This window comes from Gorilla gorilla, chromosome 11 (assembly GCF_029281585.2).
Source record: "Gorilla gorilla gorilla isolate KB3781 chromosome 11, NHGRI_mGorGor1-v2.1_pri, whole genome shotgun sequence".
NCBI lineage: Eukaryota > Metazoa > Chordata > Mammalia > Primates > Hominidae > Gorilla > Gorilla gorilla.
The window spans coordinates 39,390,310-39,414,084 of record NC_073235.2 but is presented as its reverse complement, the minus strand read 5'-3'; the positions used below and the strand labels follow the sequence as shown (position 1 = coordinate 39,414,084).

Sequence of the window (23,775 nt, the reverse complement as noted above, 5' to 3'; positions counted from 1 at the left end):
GGAGTTCGAGACCAGCCTGGCCAACATTGTGAAACCCTGTCTCTACTAAAAATACAAAAACTTAGCCTGGCATGTTGGTGGACGCCTGTAATCCCAGCTACTCAGGAGGCAGAGGCAGAAGAATCGCTTGAACCCAGGAGGTGGAGGTTGCAGTGAGCCGAGATCACACCATTGCACTCCAGCCTGGGTGACAGAGTGAGACTCCGTCTTAAAAAAAAAAAAAAAAAAAAGAAGAAGAAGAAGAAGTGTAGGACATGGACATGAATGAGCAATGAGTACACCAATCGAAATATCCTACAAACATCTAGCACCATAAAGAAAACAGGCTTGCCTCAAAGCATATAATCACGAAATTTCAGACTTCATGGATAAAAAAGATTCCAGAGAAAGAATAACAAGCAAACAGATAGCAGTGTGCAAAAAGTCGGGATCACAATGGCATCAAATTTCTCAGTAATGGCACTGGGGACTATAATACAATAGGGCAAGACTTTCAAAATTCTGAAGGAAAAAATGCTATTTTTAACCTTGAATGTCACACCCAAGCTATCAATCAAGTATATGACAAGCACAAAGACCCTTTCAGACATCAACGGATTTGAAAAATTACTTCCAGTACACCCTATTTTAGCAGTACTAGAGGATGCATTTAGCAGTTCTGGAAAACACGACAATAAAGGCAAAGAAGAGAAACAGAACAGGAAACAAGGGATTCAAGATGATCGAGAGCAAAAGGATGTTCCACAGATGATGACTATGCAGGCTGTGCAGGGGGACAGGACTGTGGGAAAATCTCCCAAAGAAAAAAATATAATAGAGCACTTGGAACTGCGCTTGAATCTTTGAATAAATTAATGATGGGCATGTGACATATCAGATGGAGCCTTGGGGAAAAGCAGCAGTAGGTTCAAAGAAAACCAAGCAAAACAATAAAGAAGGAAATTTTTCATTTCTATGTAAAAGAAAAAGCTGAACAAGAAAGGATGCAGGTGCACAGCACACTGCTTGGCTCAGCAGCGGACACTACAAAGAGTATGGGCACTGTTTGTTGATTTAAATATTTTGATACAACTATTTTAAATAACTGTAGTAAGGAGGAGAGGAGTAGATCTAGGAGACATAAATCCTTAACTAACATAACAGAGAGTCAATAGGAACTATCTAATATCTATCAACTAAGAAGTATCAATCATGAGCATATTACCTAGAAATATGAAGGTGAATATCAGAATAAACAGCAAAAAGAGCTGAAACTGTCTCTTTATGTAAATGAACTGGAAGGTGAGATATAACTATAATATCTCATTATAAGATTTAGAATAATATTTAAATCTTTATGTGAGCCTGTTTTTTAAAGATTGAGTTCAACCTCTTTTCCAGAGATGATCAGAATAAAGTGACATGGAAATACATTTTCACATTTACTGATTTATAAGTTTGACTTTAATTTATAGACATTTTATATCCTCTCCTCAATACATACTACAAGCTCTAGAATAAGATGGGTCATATTTTCTCTTTCATCTCTTCTCAACTCCCCTAAATACATGTACACACACACAAGCACACACACACACACACACACACACCCCAAAAGACAGTGTCCCTTATTTTATTTAATGTGCTGGGGATATTTTTCATATTTTATTCTTATTATATAGGTTATGTATATTCTTGACACTTGGAGTATATTGGTGAATAAAACCAGCAAAATGCCCTGTCCTCAGGGAGCCTATATTTTAATACTACTTAGAAAAAATATAGCAGAGTAATTTATTTTATGCAATTTAGGTAAGATGGATGTTTTTCTGACCTATTGGAAACCTTGGAAAATTAGTGACTGTGGTCTATAAAAAAATTAGAATTTTTAGTCGTGAACTCCAGGCCATATGTCTATACTTTTGGATATTGCTGATTTAACACTCATGCCTCTTAGATAAACCAATATCCATGAAAGTAATTAAAATGATGTCAACATAAGTAAAATTTCCAGAAAAAAATTTCATGAACTTCTAGCACATATTTTAAAAAATAGCTCTCTCCTAAGAACATTTTATTTTCTCTAAAATTCCTAACCTTTAATATATAAATAGGTAATATACATAATGCAATTTTTTCCTTAAAGTACATTCAACGCTGAAAACACTATTATTTAAGCTATAACTAAATATTAATATATGTAAGATACTTTATTCCTTATGCAATGTAATTTTCATAGTCTCTTTTTTCCAAAAATATTAATTCCAATTTATATACTTAGTTCTTAGAAACAGGTCATTATCCTCACCCTTTTTATTAATTGAGCATGAGCTACTGAAATTAAAACTTTCCTAGAGTTTGGCATATATAAAGAAAGTTTTAGACCTAAAAAAGCCAGTGAAATAATTTTAACCATTTATTAATAAAGTGCACATATCTGTCAAATAATCTCCTCTTTTTTGTATGTCTAAGAAAGAGAAGTATACAGAAATTGTATAACATAAAAGCACAAGTAAATATTTTAAACCTGAAATTATTATACAACAATGATAGAAATAGTAGCTAACAGTTATTGAATAGCCACTATATATTAGGTATTTCAAAGTGTCTTACTTAACTCTCAAAGAGTCCTGTAAAGTGTTTATTATCAATATCCATTTTCAGATGGGTAAATATGGCTCAGAGAGGTTAAACAACTTTTTCCCCTTAGACAACCAGGATTTGAACATTGGTTTACCTGTATTAGTATTAGTCTGTATTAGTGTTAGTATTATACTTGTATTAGTATGTTTTCATTTCTCAAAGGAATACCCGAGACTAGGTAATTTATAAAGAAAATGTTTAATTTGGCTCATGGTTCTACAGACTGTACAGGAAGCACAGTGCTAGCATCTGCTTCTGGTGAGACCTCAGGAAGCTTACAATAAGGGAGGAAGGCAAAGGGAGAGCCAGTGCGTCACATGGCAAGAGGGAGCAAGATGCGGGGTAGGTGCCATTCTCTTTTAAACAACCAGATCTCTCAGGAACTAATAAAGCAAGAACTCACTCACTACTGCCAGGATGGCACCAAGCCATTCTTCAGGGATCCCCCCTCATGATCCAAACACCTGCCACCTGACCCCACCTCCATCTTTGGGGATTACATTGTAATGTGAGACTTAGATGGAACAAACATCCAAACTATATCAAGAGTAATCTCTTAGGATGACTGAAGGCTATTTTAAAAGCCTGTCACACACACACACACACACACACACACACACACACACACACACACACACACACAACAAATATGGAGTTTTCTTCTATTTCAGAATGTATTATTCAAAACATAATTTGTTTTCCAGACTTTTTATAAGCTCACTTGCAAAATATAGCTTGGGGTGATGAAAATGTTCTGAAATTAGATAGAGGTGATGATTCCACCACACTGTGATGTACTAATATCACTGAATTGTATACTTTGAAGTGGTTAAAATGGTAAAGTTTATATTGTGTGTATTTTGCCACAATTTTCTTTAACATCGTTTCAGTCCTTAAAGGAAATATATTAGAATTTTATCCTCTACCTACGCCAGATCACAAATTTCAAGCTAATCTCTTCATTTCTAGGACTACATATTTAAATCCTACCTCTTTGGTAGTAGCTCTCAAATTTATATCTCCAGCAGAAACCTCTCTCCTGAATTCAGACCCCATAACTTCCTAGTCGACACCTCCACAAGAATTTCTAACAGAATCAAAAGTGTAGCATGCCCAATTCTGAGTGCTTAATATTCCCTGTATACCAGCTCCTTCTCAGCCCATATTAAATGACAGCAACTCCACTCTTCCAGTTGCTCAGGGCAAAGTCAGTATCACCCATCCCACATCAATAAATCCTGATGGCTTTATCTTAAATCAGGGTTTCTCAACCTGGGCACTGTTGAGATTCTTTGGGCCTGATAATTCTTTGTTGTAGAAGACTGCTCTGTGCATTTTAGAATGTTTATCAGCATCCCTGGATTTTACTCAACACACATCAGTAGCACCCCCAGTTTGGACAACCAGAAATGTCTCCGGGCATTGCCAAATGTCCCCAGCAGGGCAAAATCACCCTTGGTTGATAACTGTGGCCTTAAATATAATATAGCCAAGATTCAACTCTTTCTCCGCACCTCCACTGCCATGGCCTTGGTTCAAGCTATCACCATGGCTCTTCCCTTTAATTCTGCAGTAGCCTCCTACCTCGTCTCCTTGCCCTGCTCTTCTCAGCCAGACACCCACAAGGATCCTCTTCAAATCTTATTGAAAAGAAAGTCAATAAGAAAGTCAGCTTATGTCACCACCCACTCAAAACCCTCCCATGTCTTTCTATCTCACATAGAGTAAAAGACAAAATCTTATTCTGACCTATGAGGACATACCCCATGTGGACCCCGTTACCCGTCTCACCTGAGCTCCCATCACCCTCCCCATGTTCACTCTGCTCCTGCATGCTGGCCTCCCCACATGTCCTCAAGTATGCCTCCCACACTCCTGCCTAAGGTCCTTTGTCCTTCTTGTTCCCACCATCTGGGATGTTCTTCTTTACCTTGATATATCTATGGATGGCTCCCTCACTTCCCTCAGGTCTTTACTCAGATTCACTTCCTCAGGCAGCTCATGGACAACCTCCTTAAGCTTTTAGTCTCCCCGCTCCCACTGCATATCCCTCCTCCTGGCCTCATGTTTCCTTCTTACCACTCGCCCTCATCTAGCATACTCTATTTAACTACTGAGCATGTTTATTGCCCTCTTTATGAGGACTGAGGATTTGCCTATTTTATTCTCAATCAATTTATCTCATGTACTTGTAACAATGCTTGACACACAGTAAGGACTCAATAAGTATTACTAGAAATAAGTGAACCTCTTAGAACCAAAACTGAGGAATTTTTTAAGAGAGCACAATTTACTGTGGGATCAGAGACCATAATCTGTTCATCTCTACAAAGCAGGCAGGCATGAATAGTTTTATATTGAAACTTAAAACCGCAAACAACATTGTCCCTTATCTGATACTGTTGCTGACGTGATCCTTCTTTCTTGACACAGCTAACAGAGTGCCTGACACCAATATAGATTATAGGATCTCATCACAATAATGATAGGCATTCAACAGCCTTGACAGATCAATGACCTTGCAGCCTACAACTCAGCAGACTCTCCCTCAGTATGGAAATCCTAAAAAACATAATACACTCACTTCTTATTCATCAATCCATTGTTTTTCCAAAGCCAGGACTCACTTAGAAATGCCTGTAATTTGGATGAGGTTGACTAACATCGGACCTACCGATTTGGGGTGTGGGGGTGGGGAACAATAGACACCAGCAAAAGAGTAAAGTGGTTGACACAGCAATCAAAACCCAGAGAATGGTTTCTAGGTTTCTACAATAAAGTATAGTTATCTGGGTCTCCATGGGAATCTGTTCAAATTCCAAATTACACTGGACCTGAGTTCTTGGATTTGATAACATACCCTAAAAATACAGCTAATTTCAACTGCAATACAGTGTTAAAAATCAAAATGAAATACACTAAACTCATCCGTAAATAGGTAACAGATTCTAAGATGTTGATGTTGTCTTTGAAGGTTATAAACTAGAATTTTTCCAGGGATATAACTCCTTAAATCAATTTATTATTGCTTACCTTTAAAATAATACTGCATTCATGTCGGCATTATTTATAATAGCAAAAAAACTAGAAACCACTGAAATGCCAAGCGATAGAGGAAGAGAAGATAAAGCAACAGGAAAACTAGATAAATTTATTAAATAAAAATGCTGAAGAATACTATGCAATCATTAAAAGATGAGGTTGGCCTATGTGCATTAATATGTAATATTCATCAATATATCATTATATGATCAAAGATAGTTGCAGAAAGCAGTGCAGAGTATGATTCCACTTATATGAAATATGTGTGTATACATACATGCATATATGGAAGAATTAAATATTTTCAGGTGCACCATTCTCCATCCTGCTTCCTGCTCAAGAGGTTTACCCGAATGGATATATCCATGGGCTCCCCTGCCTTGTGGTTTTTGGTTGAATTCATCCAATGGGAGGCCTGGCAGATCTGAAAGCTGGAGGAAAGTGAGGTGGAGCCCTTCATTCCCCTGGCCTCCTTCCTATTTTGCTGCAGGTTGGCTGTATCCCTTTAGAAACCACAGCATTTGTCAAGCACCTCTCCAGATTCTGGGAACCACTCTTTCTCCTCGCCCCTACATACCAAGAAGTTGTAGAGGCTCCCAACTGATACAGTTCAGGGTCACTGCACAATCCCTTGTTCCTGTCCTTACACACTGCTCACATTTGCCTACTTTTGTAAATGTCATTCTATGAAACTCTTCTCAACTGCCAACTTCGCATGTGCTGCTTCTTTCTTAACAGAACCTAATTAGTAACTATAATTATATGTGTATCTTCTGTGTGATTCATACACATAAACATGCATAAATGTGTACTTACATGTACAAGGAAATTTTCTGAAGGATACAAAAGAGATTGGAAAGGGATACATTGGAGCTTTTGTTCTTAATTTTGTACCTTTTAGATTTCTTTCACTTTTAAAATGTCAGTCATACATAAGTAATCTGCTTTGAAAGCAAAACCAAATAGGAAAAAATTATATTGTTACCTTTTTGATGGCACTGTAAAGAGGGAAAGAAGTAATGAATACCAGGAGAAGTGACAGTAGTGACTTATATGTTCATTTTAAACAATGTGTTATGTATGCTGTAAAGGATCCTCACTTCTGAAACTTAAGTTTGACAGTTACCAGAAAAATTCATCCACTGTAGAGTTTGTTTTTACCATCTTGTACCAATGACCTACTTTTAGAAAAGCATGCTTATTTTAAAACTTGCTTCAAAATAACCCCATTTTCTTAACACATCTCATTCATTTTTCAAATTTGCCACTTTCCATTTTAATCATATATTTTTTAAAACTTTCGACAGTAGTCATAAAAATGTCCATATTTTGATTTGATCAAATGTTTGTCTTTTGTGATTAAAACAAAATAACCCCATTCCCAGAAAGGAAATACTGACTTTCAGGACTATTTCCAAAGCTGCCTAAAACTACTCTGAGGGAAAAAAATGCAAATCAATAATGAAGTATTGGAGCCCACAATTAAATTAACTTATAGGGGCTTTAATGCAATTAAATTTCATCCAGACTGTATCTCTAATGGTGGCTGTTTTTTTTTTTTTTTTTTTTTTTACTTAATAGACTTTAAAGCATAATTCACTTTCATTTTTGCAAAATTATTTAAATATTACAAACATCACTTTTATACATATTTCCATAGTGACACAATATATTTGAAGTCTATTTAATTTACAGATGATAAGGCCAAAATGAAAACTCTTTGAGGACCATAGATCTTCTATAACATCACATTTTCCAGTTCCAAGATATTAAGTATATAAGTTATCAGTATTTGAAAGAATGGAGTCTTGAGAAAGCAATAAATATTTTAAATGATCTGATTGTGAAACTTAAAGAAAATTAAAATCCAGAGCAAGGAAAAGCATCAGTAATACAAAGAGCTAAGATGTTTAGGGTTCATAATTTTAGTTAATAAATTATTAGGCTCTGAAATTAAATTTAACAGATCTTTTTCGCAGCCAAATTAAGGAAATATTTAGAGATGAACATAAGTTACATTCCAGCCCCAAATTTCAACTCAAATTATTCATATAAATAAAGGATAATGCATGAGGTAGCTAAGAATCTCAAAATACATTAACGTGACTTTACAGTCACAACTAATGAGCAAAGCTGTTAGGATAATTTTTCATGCTCTCAAACCTAGACATAGAAGATCTATGCTGGAAAGCATTTAATAATAAATAGCTAACTAGTTTAAACCCTGAAAGAGACATGCAGAACTGGTCCAAAGCGTTCTTAGCTGAGAATATCAGCTAAATTCAGATGTCATTTTTGCTACAAATGTGCTGCACACTGGTGAAATATTTGACAAAGGAGAAGTAGATGTAACTATGGAAATCATAACTTTAATTGACAACAACATGAAAATTCAGAAGGATAACAAGCATCATGGATGGAGAAGACAATTATGCAGGAGTAAAAATCAAATATAAGCTGCAGAATTTAAAAAAAGAGTCTATTTTTCCTCTCTGGATATTTCCCACTACTTTAGAAAGAAGAAGAAGAAGAAGGATGGAAAGAATATTCTTCTTTTTAATGAAAATAGGACAAAGGAACAGCCAGGACATTCCTACCTGGTTTCCAGATGAACTGATTATCCTTTTTGCCTTCCAAATGAGCTGCATGGGACAGCAAGAGAGAAAGCAATAGAAAGAGCTTCCTCATGCTCCTCCATACCCAGCAAGTGACTGTTAGGTTGCTCTTTGGAAACATGCTTCAGATTTTTCAGCCTCTTGACTTGCCTATTCCTAAAAGAGAAAAAGAAAAATCAGGTAAGTTTCTTCCATAAAGAAAAGATAAAAACTCATTTTGACTGCTAGAACCTTTATTATGAAGGTATTGCAAATTTTTCATTAGCATGAAGATAGTACATATAATATCAACCCTGTGGGAAAAGCTACAAAAAGCAAATCCACATTCTGTTTTTACCATGTTTTGTATTATTTTTTGTAGTGAAGTGTATTCATGAATGAAATCTACCACTGGATGATAAAACTACTTCTTTCCCCAATTGCTTTTTACTTTATACTTTTGGTAAAAAAAGATCAATGTAACGTGATAATATTATCATGGATTCTCACAGGATCCAAAGTAGTTACTTGATTCCCATAGTAGCTCTAAAAAGAAAAGAAACAAAAGCCTGAGGTGGTTAACTCATGTTTATACTTTTGGTAAGAAAATAAGCTTTAACGGTACACATTATTAAAAGAAAGTAGTAAATATATGTTATGTTAAATGTTAAATGTATACCTTTTATTTCTCTGAAATAAAATCAGGTAAGTTTCTTCTGTACAAAAAAATCAAGTAAGTTTCTTCTGTACAGAAATGATACAAACTGACTTTGACTGCTAGAACGTTTATTATGATGGTATTGCAAATTTCCTATTGCCATGAAGATAGTCTTTATAATATTAACATTTGAAGGTCAGCAGTTAATTAGCCAAGTTTTCAATCCTCACCCACTGAAGGCCTCATCACAGTCCCTGTGTCGGTATATTTTATTCTTAAAAGCAGGGTTGGCAGATACCTTGTATATTCCCTCCCTTCTACTCAGACAAAGTCCATGAGGAGCTCATGATTTGAAGAAAGAGATACGCATACACGACAAGTCCAAAGCAGGGCAATGGATGCTCTAACAGTAGTATTAAGAAAGTGGGATGGAAAGACTGAGGACAAGCCAATTAGTTCCTCTGTGCTGTGCGAAAAAGAGAGGAGAGCCTCGCACAAGATAATATTTGAGAAGAGCCTAGGGAAACATAAGGACTTGAAGGAGTTGGGAAGGGCATCTCAGGCAGAGAAAACAACAAGGCGTTGAAATGCATTTTGTGTTTGGGGACTGGTGATTAGGCTGGTGGTTGCTGTGAAGGACACAAAGAAGAGGGAGGAATGGACTAAGATGAGATTTAAAACATAGGTTGGGAGCCAAATTGTAAAGAGCTGTGAATGGCATATGAGGGATTTGGGCTTCATGCTGTAAATAGTAACAAGAATCATAGAAGAGCAAATGATTTTTAAATAACTAGAATCAGTGTGCATAATGGATTACTAGTAGACAATGGTAGAGAAATTGAGGGCAGTTAGAAAATTAGTGAAACAGTAGTCCAGGCAAGTATTGGTGAACGAAAAGATCAAGGATCAGGAGAGACTTGAGAAGTCATAGAAATTGCTTCTGGATTTAAACGATCTGGTTAACAACTGGATGTGCTACATAAGAGGAAGATGATGAAAAAGGATAGAAAGACTGCAAACTTAGATGCCTGAACTGATGGGATCCCTTTACCAAAAACAGGAAACAGGGAGAGGGGCACATTTGAGAACATGCTTTACTTTAGAATAGAATAGATTAAGTCTGATGAGGCTGCTAGATATCCATGTACAGTTTTCCAAAAGATAATAAGAAAACTGTAGTGGAGTGAAGGAGATCTAAAATAACTTACCACAATACATGTATTATGAAAAATAAAAAGATATAGATACTGGAGAGTAAAAAGATTGAACAGTAAAAAGGGGATCTGAAGGGTAGAAGTTATTGCCCCTAAATATATACCCACACAATTACTACAGGTGGGTGGCAAATCTGACTATGAGCTTCCTAGTGGCCAAGGAAAAGAAATAGCTTGTTATAATTTCTGTTCTTTTACATTTGCTGAGGAGTGCTTTACTTCCAACTATGTGGTCAATGTTGGAATAAGTGCGGTGTGGTGCTGAGAAGAATGTATATTCTGTTGATTTGAGGTGGAGAGTTCTGTAGATGTCTATTAGGTCTGCTGGGTTCAGAGCTGAGTTCAAGTCCTGGATATCCTTGTTAACTTTCTGTCTCGTTGATCTGTCTAATGTTGACAGTGGGGTGTTATAGTTTCCCATTATTATTGTGTGGGAGTCTAAGTCTCTTTGTAGGTTTCTAAGGGCTTGCTTTATGAATCTGGGTACTCCTATATTGGGTGCATATAAATTTAGAATAGTTAGCTCTTCTTGTTGAATTGATCCCTTTACCATTATGTAATGGCCTTCTTTGTCTCTTTTGATCTTTGTTGGTTTAAAGTCTATTTTATCAGAGACTAGGATTGCAACCCCTGCCTTTTTTTGTTTCCATTTGCTTGGTAGATCTTCCTCCATCCCTTTATTTTGAGCCTATGTGTGTCTCTGCACATGAAATGGGTTTCCTGAATACAGCACACTGATGGGTCTCCATTCAAAATTGCTTCAAAGAGAATAAAATACCTAGGAATCCAACTTACAAGGGAGGTGAAGGACCTCTTCAAGGAGAACTACAAACCACTGCTCAACGAAATAAAAGAGGACACAAACAAATGGAAGAACATTCCATGCTCATGGGTAGGAAGAATCAATATCGTGAAAATGGCCATACTGCCCAAGGTAATTTACAGATTCAATGCCATGCCCATCAAGCTACCAATGACTTTCTTCACAGACTTAGAAAAAACTACTTTAACGTTCATGTGGAACCAAAAAAGAGCACACATTGCCAAGTCAATCCTAAGCCAAAAAACAAAGTGGGAGGCATCACGCTATCTGACTTCAAACTATACTATAAGGCTACAGTAACCAAAACAGCATGGTACTGGTACAAAAACAGAGAAATAGACCAATGGAACAGAACAGAGCCCTCAGAAATAATGCGACACATCTACAACTATTTGATCTTTGACAAACCTGAGAAAAACAAGAAATGGGGAAAGGATTCCCTATTTAATCAATGGTGCTGGGAAAACTGGCTAGCCATATGTAGAAAGCTGAAACTGGATCGCTTCCTTACACCTTACACAAAAATTAATTCAAGATGGATTAAAGATTTAAATGTTAGACCTAAAACCATAAAAACCCTAGAAGAAAACCCAGGCAATACCATTCAGGACATAGGCATGGGCAAGGACTTCATGTCCAAAACACCAAAAGTAATGGCAACAAAAGCCAAAATTGACAAATGGGATCTAATTAAACTAAAGAGCTGCTGCACAGCAAAAGAAACTACCACCAGAGCAAACAGGCAACCTACAGAATGGGAGAAAATTTTCACAATCTACTCATCTGACAAAGGGCTAATATCCAGAATCTACAAAGAACTCAAACAAATTTACAAGAAAAAAACAAACAACCCCATTAACAAGTGGGCAAAGGATATGAACAGACACTTCTCAAAAGAAGACATTTATGCAGCCAAGAGACATGAAAAAATGCTCATCATCACTGGCCATCAGAGAAATGCAAATCAAAACCACAATGAGATACCATCTCACACCAGTTAGAATGGCAATCATTAAAAAGTCAGGAAACAACAGGTGCTGGAGAGGATGTGGAGAAATAGGAACACTTTTATACTGTTGGTGGGACTGTAAACTAGTTCAACCATTGTGGAAGTCAGTGTGGTGATTCCTCAGGGATCTAGAACTAGAAATACCATTTGACCCAGCCATCCCATTACTGGATATATACCCAAAGGATTATAAGTCATGCTGCTATAAAGACACATGCATACGTATGTTTATTGTGGCACTATTCACAATAGCAAAGACTTGGAACCAACCCAAATGTCCATCAATGATAGCCTGGATTAAGAAAATGTGGCACATATACACCATGAAATACTATGCAGCCATAAAAAATGATAAGTTCATGTCCTTTGTAGGGACATGGATGAAGCTGGAAACCATCATTCTCAGCAAACTATTGCAAGGGCAAAAAACCAAACACCACATGTTCTCATTCATAGGTGGGAATTGAACAATGAGAACACTTGGACACAGGAAGGAGAACATCACACACTGGGACCTGTTGTGGGGTGGGGGGAAGTGGGAGGGATAGCATTAGGAGATATACCTAGTGTAAATGATGAGTTAATGGGTGCAGCACACCATCATGGCACATGTATACATATGTAACAAACCTGCACATTGTGCACATGTACCATAAAACTTAAAGTATAATTTAAAAAAAAAGAAAAGAAATGGCTATTGCAGTCTATGATCCTCATGTGTATAGGATTAAATTATACCACCCTGCCCACAGTTTTTGCCTTCTCTTTTTTCCCCCCAGGAAAAGACATTGCCCTGCTCCCAAGCACTGTTGGGATTTATATCAGGAGTCCTTATAAATACAGGTGGTATGCTGGGCCATGTGCTGAACACATTACTTCATCAAATAAAACAGCAAGTTGTCTGTAGTGGAGTCTCGTGGCATTCCTAGAACACTCCAAGGGTACGGTAGCAAAGTACAAATCAGTAAAAATTATTCTACAAGGAGTCAAGCAATGAAGTTCCAGTACACAGCTCTCTGACAGCCTGCCTCAATCCAGGGATGAGAAGTAAAAAGCAACCAAAACTTTTCTTCAAATTTCTACACTGCATACCAATATTGAGAAGAGCAAAAGTGGAGTGCTCCAGCTGAAAGATGGTAAAGCTCCGTTGCTTGAATGGTTTTTTTCTCCAAGAGTGGCCTGTTAGATGATTTCATGAAACTTTTGCGGCGTTACTAGACACAATTCTAAAACTTCTGGCCTAGAGAACTGAATTGGCCACATTTCCTTAGAGCAAACATCCAAGAATATGATTTGTCACAACTGCGCTTTTGCTAAAAATTAGGCAAAATGGCTACTAAATTATACTTTATTCTAAGGCAATTACTAGCTTACATGGTATTTTTTTGTGAAGCTGAAAAAGGTAGTCCCCTTCCTCAAGTAAAAATATTTTTAAGTTAGTATACTATTACAAAACCTGAATTGTTCTGACCAAGAGTCCTTTTCTGGAACCCTAATGGACAGCAGCCCAGGCTCTATGCACATACGGGCGCACTGGAACCCACCTGCACATGTGAAGATTCACAGACGCACACATCACCATCAGGGAGCACACTCTGCACGCTCCCTTCCTCCCCCTCTCCAGAAGAGGAGTCAGTGCCACAGTCAGAACTGCAGCTACAGCAGAGCTGGAGAAGAGCCTCAGAGACCCCAGAGCGTGTTAGGGGACAGACTGCAGCCACAAACACATGTGTTTACCCATCAGTGCCTGCTCTGCTTAGTGTACAAGTTTCAGCTGTGGGTTCATACAGGCAGGAGCTCCCCATTCCAGCTAGAAGCCCTGGAATCTCAGCTCCTGCCCTGATGCTCCCAGGTAAGCTGTCATCTGTCTATGATATGAATTGTGGCCCAAGAGATGAGACATTTTTATGCACACACACACACATACACTAGATTATGGATATTTCACACTTATAATGTAAGTTCACACGCTTTAAGAAGCATCACAACAAAGAATGGACTGGAAATTATATCATGATATGTAAAGACTGCCTAAGTCTTTTGTCTCAATAGACGTTCACTCCACTTCTACGGAATGGTGGACTGAAGCCAGGCTATTATATTCTCCAGACACATACACACCACACCACACAAATGGGTGGTTAATTCTGCATAATACAGATTTGATACAAAGATTTTAGTCTGGACATTTTTCAGAAGACATCATTGCCAATTATATATGCCATTGAGGCAGTTGAAAAAAACCTAAATATTGCCCTCATAAAACAATATAACTTCCTGGTGAATCCTACAAAGCAAATTAGTTTAAAAATATACCCTTGGGAAAGCAAATGAGTGGTCTTCTATATATAATGATAGATCAAAGTCAATGCCATGTCAGAGAGCTTTTGATAAAGATGATGACTGTGTTTGGCAGTGGTTGTTCCTAAGCTATTATTTCCAAAGTTAATAAAGTAATAGCTAGCAGGACCAGTTCTACACAGAGGCTACTTTTTTTCATGAAACAAAATCACCAGCGTATACAAGATGACTTTGTTCATTCTCACTAATGGCCATTCAGCATATCTGAAAATATATTCAGATCACTACCACGTAAACTAAAGAGAAGGAGGGCCAAAAGCATATCTTCTCTACTCCAAATGGCTGTAGGTGGGAAGCTAAAAAGAGATTGAAAGGATTATGAGTTCCAATGAGATAGCACATGAGCCAGAATGATTGGCCAAGGAGTCATATGGAAAGATGCTGAATTTCGCATCTATCTTTGAATTTTAATTCCAAAGAAAGCCACATTAATATTGTCTTAGCACAGTTTGCTATGAGCCTTGGTTTTCTCTTAGGCTTCCTCAGCAGCCTAGAACACTGTATTAACTCTGCAAAGTGACCTAACTCCTTTAAGGTGCCTTCTGTGATTACCCAAGCCAGGACCCAACAGCAGAAGATCCAGATAGAGTGGCTTGGAGAAACTACGGGGCTCCTGTGGTCCCCATAATCTCCTGGCTATCACTAACAAGGCCTAGTGCCAATAAGAAACCAAAAACTGATCTTGACCAAAACAATCTGGAATACAGATCTTACACAATGATTAAAAGAATCTCAATTTTGGACTTTTACTCCTAAAAATATGTGCTGCATGCTTTCTACTGAGCTGACGGAAAGTGCAGAATGGATTTATTTATTTATTTATTTATTTATTTATTTATTTATTTTTTGTCAGTCTCACTCTGTCACTCAGGCTGGAGTGCAGTGGCACGATCTCGGCTCACTGTAGCCTCCTCCTCCCAGGTTCAAGCAATTCTCGTGTCTCAGCCTCCCGAGCAGCTGGGTCTACAGGCGCCCACCACCATGTCTGGCTAATTTTTGTATTTTTAGTAGAGACAGGGTTTCACCATTTTGGCCAGCCTGGTCTCAAACTCCTGGCCTCAGGTGATCAGCCTGCCATGGCCTTCCAATGTGCTGGGATTACAGATGTGAGCCACTGTGCCCAGCCCAGAATGGAGTTTGAACACAGGTGTGTCCTACTCCACTGAACCATGTTGCCTCTCTTCCCGAAATGCCTGGAATTCCCATTAAATTATTCCTTGGAAAATATTGGGAGTCATTTTTGTATCTGTAACTTGGGAAGCTACACAAGAGTTCACCATAAACAAAATGAGAGGACAAGAAACAATTAGAGATTCCACTCCTCTGTTTGTAAAACACAAATGAAAAAAAAAATGCTATGACTATGATTACAAAAATACATTATGTGGGAGACATGTGCTACCCACGATGGCTTGAATAATTTATATCATGAAGGTCGTTGAGTTTCCAAACCTTCTTCTTTACTATATATCTTAGCATCCAAAATGTATTTGCAAGGTTAGCTCTAAACTGATGAATATTAAGAGAAATAAAAAACACAGTTTCTCCTTTTAGCCTCAGTTTTCTAATCATTGAAAGGCCATTGAGACTATAAAAAAAAGTGCCTCACACTTCATACGCATTTCATTTTCCCTTAAATGTATTCTTATCGTTGAAGCCCTTAAATATTTAAAAGGTGCAACATTTAAAAAATAAAATAAAGTAAAAATAGTTTCAATTTGCTTTCAGCCTAAAGAAACAGCAGTGAGTGGGAGAAAAGGAAACTGTGATTATGTACATCTCCATAGCGCCATCTCATGGTAACTGTGCAGAGACGATGGCTTAATAAAGATGGCCGACCAACGGGGCTATTGTCTGACTGCAATATTCTGCATCCCACTTTACCTTCCATAATGGCTTTACCATATGTTGCTGTATACAAGACAATGACCTAAACACTTCATTTAATGCTCACCACAGCTCTGCAAAGTAGTTATTCATATTATGCCCCACTTTAGAGATAAGAAAACTGAGGCATGATCCATCAAGCAACAACCTGAAGTCCCAAAGATAGTCGGTTGTTTCCAAGTGACCTCAGTGATCTCCCATTGAAGCAAGAGAGACTAGTGTTGCAACTCAATATCAACACAAGCATTTTTTCATGTCTCTGATAATGTAGATCCTTTATAGCCTGATGTAGGTTCTCTTAGCATCTGTACAAGCCAATTTATATCAAATAATTTCACTTAATCGACACAATGAGCAATTATTCCTATTTTTAGATGCAAAAGAGATTGATCCCTAAGGGTGTTAAATCAATATTCCAAGGCCATCTCAGCAAACAAGTGTCAAGCTGGGTCACAAAACAGTCCTGACACCACAACCCATTCTGTTTACATCATGCCTTGTGAACCCTGGCAGTGCACGACCTTGGAGCCTGAGGTTCCTCATCCACAAAATGAGGAGGACAGTCATTGATAACCCTTAGGAATGAAGGATGCTACAGAAGCATGGATAGAAAGTGTATATATGAGTGCCTGACAGTGTACACTGACAGCTCACTAAAGGGTTGTCATTATTACTATTGTCATTGTTTTCTCAAAAGTCAGAACTCCACTCCAGCAATATTTAAGGAACAGTTTGAATGCAATCCTGCCCTGCAGCAAAATAGTGGAAGATGAGTTTTCAACTTTCCAATCTTGTGACTTTGTGCCATATTTCTGAAGAGCTAAAAAGCACTCTGTACCAAGAACTCCATTAAAGATTCACACTGACCCTGCGAAGGAGAAAACAGGTATTATCATCTCTATTTTATGAGAGAATAACCTCCGGCCTTGCAATGACATGATGTTTAATAACTTGTTCAGGCCTTTGAACCACCAGCCTCTTCCTCTCTGCACCTCACTCTGCAGACCTCAGCATGACACTCTGCAGGTAACTGAAGAATTCTAAACGGTGTGAAATGTAAGAATGTGGCATGGGAATGCATACCATAAAAGTATACAATCACATATGTCTTTGGTTTGCTATATTATAATTGCAATAGCTTGGTGTCATGTAATGAAGTCACAGAAAATTTCGCAAAAAGTCCTCACAAATATGTTTCCTACCTCTTAACAAACTTTTGCCACAGGACATAACAGATAAAAAGAGGGATTGAAATAGGTTTTCTGAAACCTTCAAAAATGTAATTTGGTATCTGGGTATCTGTGACAAACATTGCTATATTCTCCCTTTCTTCTTCTTTTTTTTTTTTTTTAGATGGAGTCTTGCTCTGTCACCCAGGCTGGAGTGCAGTGGCGTGATCTCGGCTGACTGCAAACTCTACCTCCCAGGTTGAAGCAATTTAGCAGTTATGCAACCCTATGGTAAATAGCTTTAAAATTCCCCCTACTTTATAAATCCAAGTAGCTGGGATTACAGGTGCATGCCACCATGCCTGGCTTTTTTTTTTTTTTTTTTTTTTTTGCATTTTCAGTAAAGACAGGGTTTCATCATCTTGGCCAGGTAGATCTTGAACCCCTGACCTCATGATCCACCTGCCTTGGCCTCCCAATCTCCCTTTCTTCTAAAACTACTATTCTTTAAAGTGTCCACTTGTGAAGGAACAAAGGGAGAGAGAAGAGAGAGGAGAGAGAGAAAAGAAAAGAAAGAGAAAGAAGAAAGAAAGAAAAAGGAAGAAAGAAAGAGAGAGAAAGAAGAAAAGAAAAGGAAAAGAAAAGAAAAAAGAGAAAAGAAAAAAGAAAAGATCACGTTCTCAGATTTTTATGTAGCTAGGGCTGCCACGTGACTCAGTTCTGGCCAAAGATTAGGAGGCAGAAGTATCAAGGGTATGGAGAGTTCCCTTATCCAATAAAAATATAAAGTCCCCCCCCCCCCACCCACAAAAAAAAGTATGGTCTTTCGCCATTTATCTCTTTCCCATAGAACACAGATGCAACACCTGGAGTCGCCAGAGCCTGCTTGAAGCCATGGGGATACGTGCCACCTACTAAGGAAGACAGAATGGAGAACAGAGGAAACCTGAGGCTCAGACACCATCACAGAGCTGCAGCCACTGTCTGAATTGCCAACTTCTGGACTTCCTGTTTTGTGAGCAAATAAACCACTTTGTTTTTAAGCCATGCTTTTGTGTGCCTTCTGCTGCATGAGCTGTAAGTCCCACAGTATCCATGTCATTAAATACAGTCGGTCTATTTATAAACATCTATGTGTGTTGATGTATGTTGTATGAGTGTGCCTCTAACATCCTGCTGAACGTGAACATAGGAGAAACTAATATGGGGAATAAAACAAACTCACCTTCATAGAAACAGGATTAATACATGAGAAGTAGAGTAATTGCATCTGTTGCCATTTTTCATGTGTCATTTCAGTGAAGAAAGGGGTGCTTCATTTATGACGGCAATTGCATAGAAGGAAGTTCTGTAAGTGGATTTGTTCTCACTGAGGGCTCTGACACAGCTTATACCAAGAAAAGTAGTAATTACTCTGATAAGCTGCCTCAGATTCCCCAATGAGAATGAATCTGTTCATACAGAGTCCAAAGTAAGAACTTACTTATGCGGCTTCTTTCTATGCAGTTGCCAGGCCCTACCTGATTCTGAAGGTATCATGGATACATTCTTATAATTTCAGAACCGCCTTGTCATCATTTCATGGAAAATCACCTTCTCTGATTACCTCATGGGATCATCTCTTTATCACCCCCTAACATTTCTGGTTGTTGCCCAAATGTTCCCCTACTCCCTCTTTCTTCATCACTTTCTTCCCTTGGGACAGAGACATCAAACTCTCCTCAATTTGTCTTATTTTTCCCGGGCTATTTATTTTCAGCCTCCATTTCTGGTATGTCTTTCTCATTTTAACCCCTAGATTGGTGTGGCTCTGACTCTGTCCTCAGACTCCTCTTCTCTAGCTTTGCTCACTCTCCAGGTGATCTGACTTAGTCCCACAGTGGAATAATAAACTCCACAATTCATTATTTCTATTTCTCTGTATCTATTCCCCTACCTTCAACCTGACTTCGCCCCTGAACTCACACCTTACCACTGAACATCTGCATTTGGATGGGCACACACATGTAACATACAAAATAAATGGAGCTTGATTACCCTACAGAGCCCACAGACCGGATCTCCCCAACAGCATCACACTTCACCAGGCCAGAAGCCCAGGAGTCATCCTGAAATCCTTCTTTGTCGCATCGAAAAATCAATCCATCTGCAAATCTAGTTGACAGCACCTTTGAAATCTATCCAATATCAAGCCGCTCCCCTCCTAATGCAAGACACCAATTCTCCCCAGAGCTACTAACAGCCTCCTGCCTGGCTTTTCTGCTTCCACTCTCGGTTTCCTTCTATGCATTCCTCACAGAAAATCCAGAGTAATCTTTAGGAAGGAAAAAATATACTTTCCTCTACAAAATCCTCTAGTGGCTTTCAATCACAGGATAAAATCTAAAGACTCTGCTAGTTGAACTTTACCTCTTCTCCTTCCTCCTTTCTCACCAGTCTCCATTCACTCCTGTGCCCCAGACACACTGGCCTCTTTCTTGTTCCTCAAGCATGCACCTTCTTAACGTCCTTGCACTGCCATTCCTTCCTATTCATGTGACCTGCTTCCTCACTTCATTGTGCAGCAAAGGCCTTCCCAGACCCCCGTCTCTTCAGCACAACTGAGATGACTCTGTCCCTAGATGTTTAGTTTGTTTGTTGTTTGTTGGTAACACTTACAACAGCTCAATAACTGATAATTTAGTGTACTTAAAATTGGCATATTGGTTTATGTTCCTGTCCTCTAGTAGTATCTAAGTACTTTATCTTGTTCAGTGTTATATGTCCAGTTCCCAGTATATTGCCTGGGAAACAGATGTTCAACAAAGATTTGCTCAATGGATCCATGGACTATTGAGTCAACTTTTAAATAATTTTTTCGAGGAAGTTTTCTTAATCTTGGACCATAACTTCAGTGAAGAAGCTTTAGCATATGATGGGAGAAATATGGATAGAAAAATCCAACTACTGAAAAATTAGGCTATTTTAAAACATTTTGAGAAATTATTCATAAAATACCAACATTTGGAAGGTATGCATACATACAAACACACAGGTAATGAGATCTTACCCAACACACAGAACTATCTGCTGCCACCTAAAATACAGGCACAAATGCTGACACGTTTTTTTTTTTTTTTTTTTTTTTTTTTTTTTGAGACGGAGTCTCGCTCTTTCGCCCAGCCCGGAATGCAGTGGTGTGATCTCAGCTCACTGCAACATCTGCCTTCCAGTTTCAAGTGATTCTCCTGCCTCAGCCTCCTGAGTAGCTGGGATTACAGGCACGTGCCACCATGCCTGGCTAATTTTTGTATTTTTAGTATAGATGGAGTTTCACCATATTGGCCATGCCAGGCTCAAACTCCTGACCTCGTGATCTTTCTGCCTTGGCCTCCCAAAGTGCTGGGATTACAGGCGTGAGCCACCGTGCCCAGCTGCTGACACTCATTTTTAAAAGAATCATATTTCCAAGTGTCTTAGATGAACAAATTATTGTTTACATTTTTAAAGCACTAAATGGCTCCCAAGCACAAAGCATTATGACTCTTGTGGGAAAGGAATGAAATTATGGAATCAAAGAAAACAAACTTCACTTAAAGAGAACGGTTTCTATAAGGTATGATTTTTTTACTTCTTATGGTAGGACCGTCTTTACATTATTATTCAACAACAACTGTTATCGTTAATTAATACTGCTGTGCTTCAATAAAAGATGTTGTCAGGTTCCAAATCCTTGCATTTAAGGTGGAAAATCATTGATTAAAATGTGTATTTGGCATTTTCACTTTAATGGCTACTAAAATTTATTTAGTTTACAGACAAATGGAAATTATTTAAATTGAGAACAGCAGTAGGTTATCTCTTAAATAGCATTTAAATTAAGTTTTGCAAAGGGAAAAGGTAAATTTTATAACTTTAGGAATGTCTCTTGGTTTGAGTCTCTGAATTATCTGTTTTGTGCTTAGTAAAGTTAATTCAGAAGTTATGCAACCCTATGGTAAATAGCTTTAAAATTCCACCTACTTTATAAATACATTACGAATATCCCACTCCACCACCCCTAAAGATCAGAACAGAAGAAGTTCTAAATTGCCTATACTTTAAATCTACTCAAGTGGAGAACTTTTTTTACAAATTATAAAAAAGGAAGTTAAATCATTTAATAGAAATAATATCAAAAAAACATAACCTAGTCACTAAAGAAAAAATAAAATCTACATAATCTGTTGTTTGGAGGAGTTTAGGTTAATTATCAAATGAAAACTACGTTCCATTTGAAAACCTTACCTTCTAGAAAAAGTAATAAAATTGACACAATTACCTTCTGTAGATATTTTAAGAAATAAAATAGATACCTGAAGAAGTCAGTCTGTAGTCCATTCTGCTTGAAGGTACAGGAAAGAATTTGATAACCTCTTTTCACCAAATTTACACACACACATACACACATATATGTGAATGTTGTGGAGAAAGACAGATTTTATGTAGGCTGACATTTAACAGTTACTCTAAGGAGCTTTATAAGAATTCAAGATAACTGGAATGTGTGAACAAGAAAACATCCTCTTCTCAAATGCTGTTGAACTTTGAGATTAAAAAAATACTTAATTACTCATTAACATTTTCTGCGATGTAAGATTCTAAATATTTAATGTCAAAAGAATTATCCAGTTACTGTAAATATAGCTTTGCATTCTCTTGATTAATTGTGCATCTATTGTTGCAAAGAAATTTATTGAAAAATGTATCTACAGTTGACATTAAAATAATAAGTTTATAAGCCTATAAAATTTTCTAGCAGTCTCTTCCATTATCTTTATAAGTTTTTATTTATTATGTCTAGGCATTGACCATTAGTAATTTGCCATTAGATTCAGGAGATTTGATAGAATTTACTTTTATCCTGTATCATCCCTCCTTGCACAAGAATGGAGTGTTATTTGAAAGAAAACATCCTAAATTAAGTTGAAATGCAAAAGGCATTTTTAAATTCTTTTTTCACTGTATAAATTCCAAGAAAATTTTCAAGAACATGTTTGACCAGTGGAAAACAAATTATATTATTTCAACTTGCATCTTCAAGGATGTGTGTGTGTGTGTGTGTGTGTGTGTGCGCGTGTGTGTGTGTGTGGTGTGGTGTGTTTCTAGATGTTTTAAACAGACCAATAGAGCCTGAAGGCAATTGTCTTGAAGTATATTTCATTTACCACTTCCCATCTTAAAAACAGCCATTCATTCATTCAGTCCATATTATCTATCTCCAATTTCACAGAAACAGACAGAAATTAATAATACTAAATAAAAAGCCACTCTGTCTCTATTGCTATATCACACATATGTGTGTGTGTACACACAAATACTTTCTAAATAATAAAGTAGCCAAAACACAAAATCAAAAATTTCAAGGAGCAATTTCTCCCAGAGAAAGAAGTAAAGTTCACTGGGTATCCTAGCAATTTACCACTGGAAATTTTACATTTAGAAGTTTAATTACAAACTTAGATAAGTGGATTATAATGAAAGATATCTCTAGCAAGGGAGCCCAGACAGATGCATCATGAATGCATTAAAGAAAACACCAGAGAGAGAACTTTCCATCAGCAGAAAGATTTTAATTAAACAGCAATAGGATAGATCTCTTCTGTGAAATGATATTACTGTTACCCTCTGTTCATTAACTCTATTTACTATATAATATATTCTTTGAAACTATTTCACTATGGAAAGTATGTTTAAACCTTTCATTCTCAGTTATAAGGGCAGAAAAGTGTGGGTAAGAAAAAGGGGAAGGTCCATTAAAGACATGTGGGAATGGAAAAGCATTTCTTGTTTGCATGCTTGTCCTTGGTGAACTGCACCTGAGGTAGCTCCACACTGCATGGAAACCCATGGGCTTCAAAAGAAGGCAAATGAGCCCACAAATGTCCATCAAAATGTCCACTGAATTAATGGTGGTCCGTTAGGGACAGCCAAGGTTATAGCCTGTCTGTGATTTTATTCTTGGCATGAATTAAATTATTTACTTGAGACACTAGCATGTTAAAGACATGTATTTTCAAAAGCTTCAACAATACTCCTGTGGACTCTGCAGCATCCAAACAAAAGTTTGTTCCTGGATGTTAGGGGACATAATTTTCTTCATCTTGTAGTCCTAGTTTGTAGTCTAGACCCACTGGGTGACAGTAGATTTTGAATAAATGAAGAAATGAATGAAGTGAATAGGTAAAGCAAGGTACATTCTATTCCAAGTAGTAGATTATGATATAATACAATTAATGAAAAAAAAAGAACTGGGCTAGAAAAGCCAGCAACCTCAAACACATATGAAAAATTGATTACCAATTAGGCTCCTTCCAAAACGCTGCAAAATTCCATTTCTCACAGACTCTGCTAGAAACCCAGCTTTCTTCTATTCAT

General features: G+C 37.5%; 1 protein-coding gene across 1 annotated transcript in view; it reads right to left on the bottom strand.

The window, feature by feature from the left end:
* The window catches only part of THSD7B (thrombospondin type 1 domain containing 7B), a 913,367-nt gene that overhangs the window by 788,406 nt on the left and 101,186 nt on the right, over positions 1 to 23,775 (bottom strand). The window contains exon 2 of the mRNA XM_019021646.4: positions 8,262 to 8,435. Coding sequence (XP_018877191.3) covers positions 8,262 to 8,400 — 139 coding nt within the window. The 5' untranslated portion in view covers positions 8,401 to 8,435. The remainder of the gene's footprint in view (positions 1 to 8,261; positions 8,436 to 23,775) is intronic.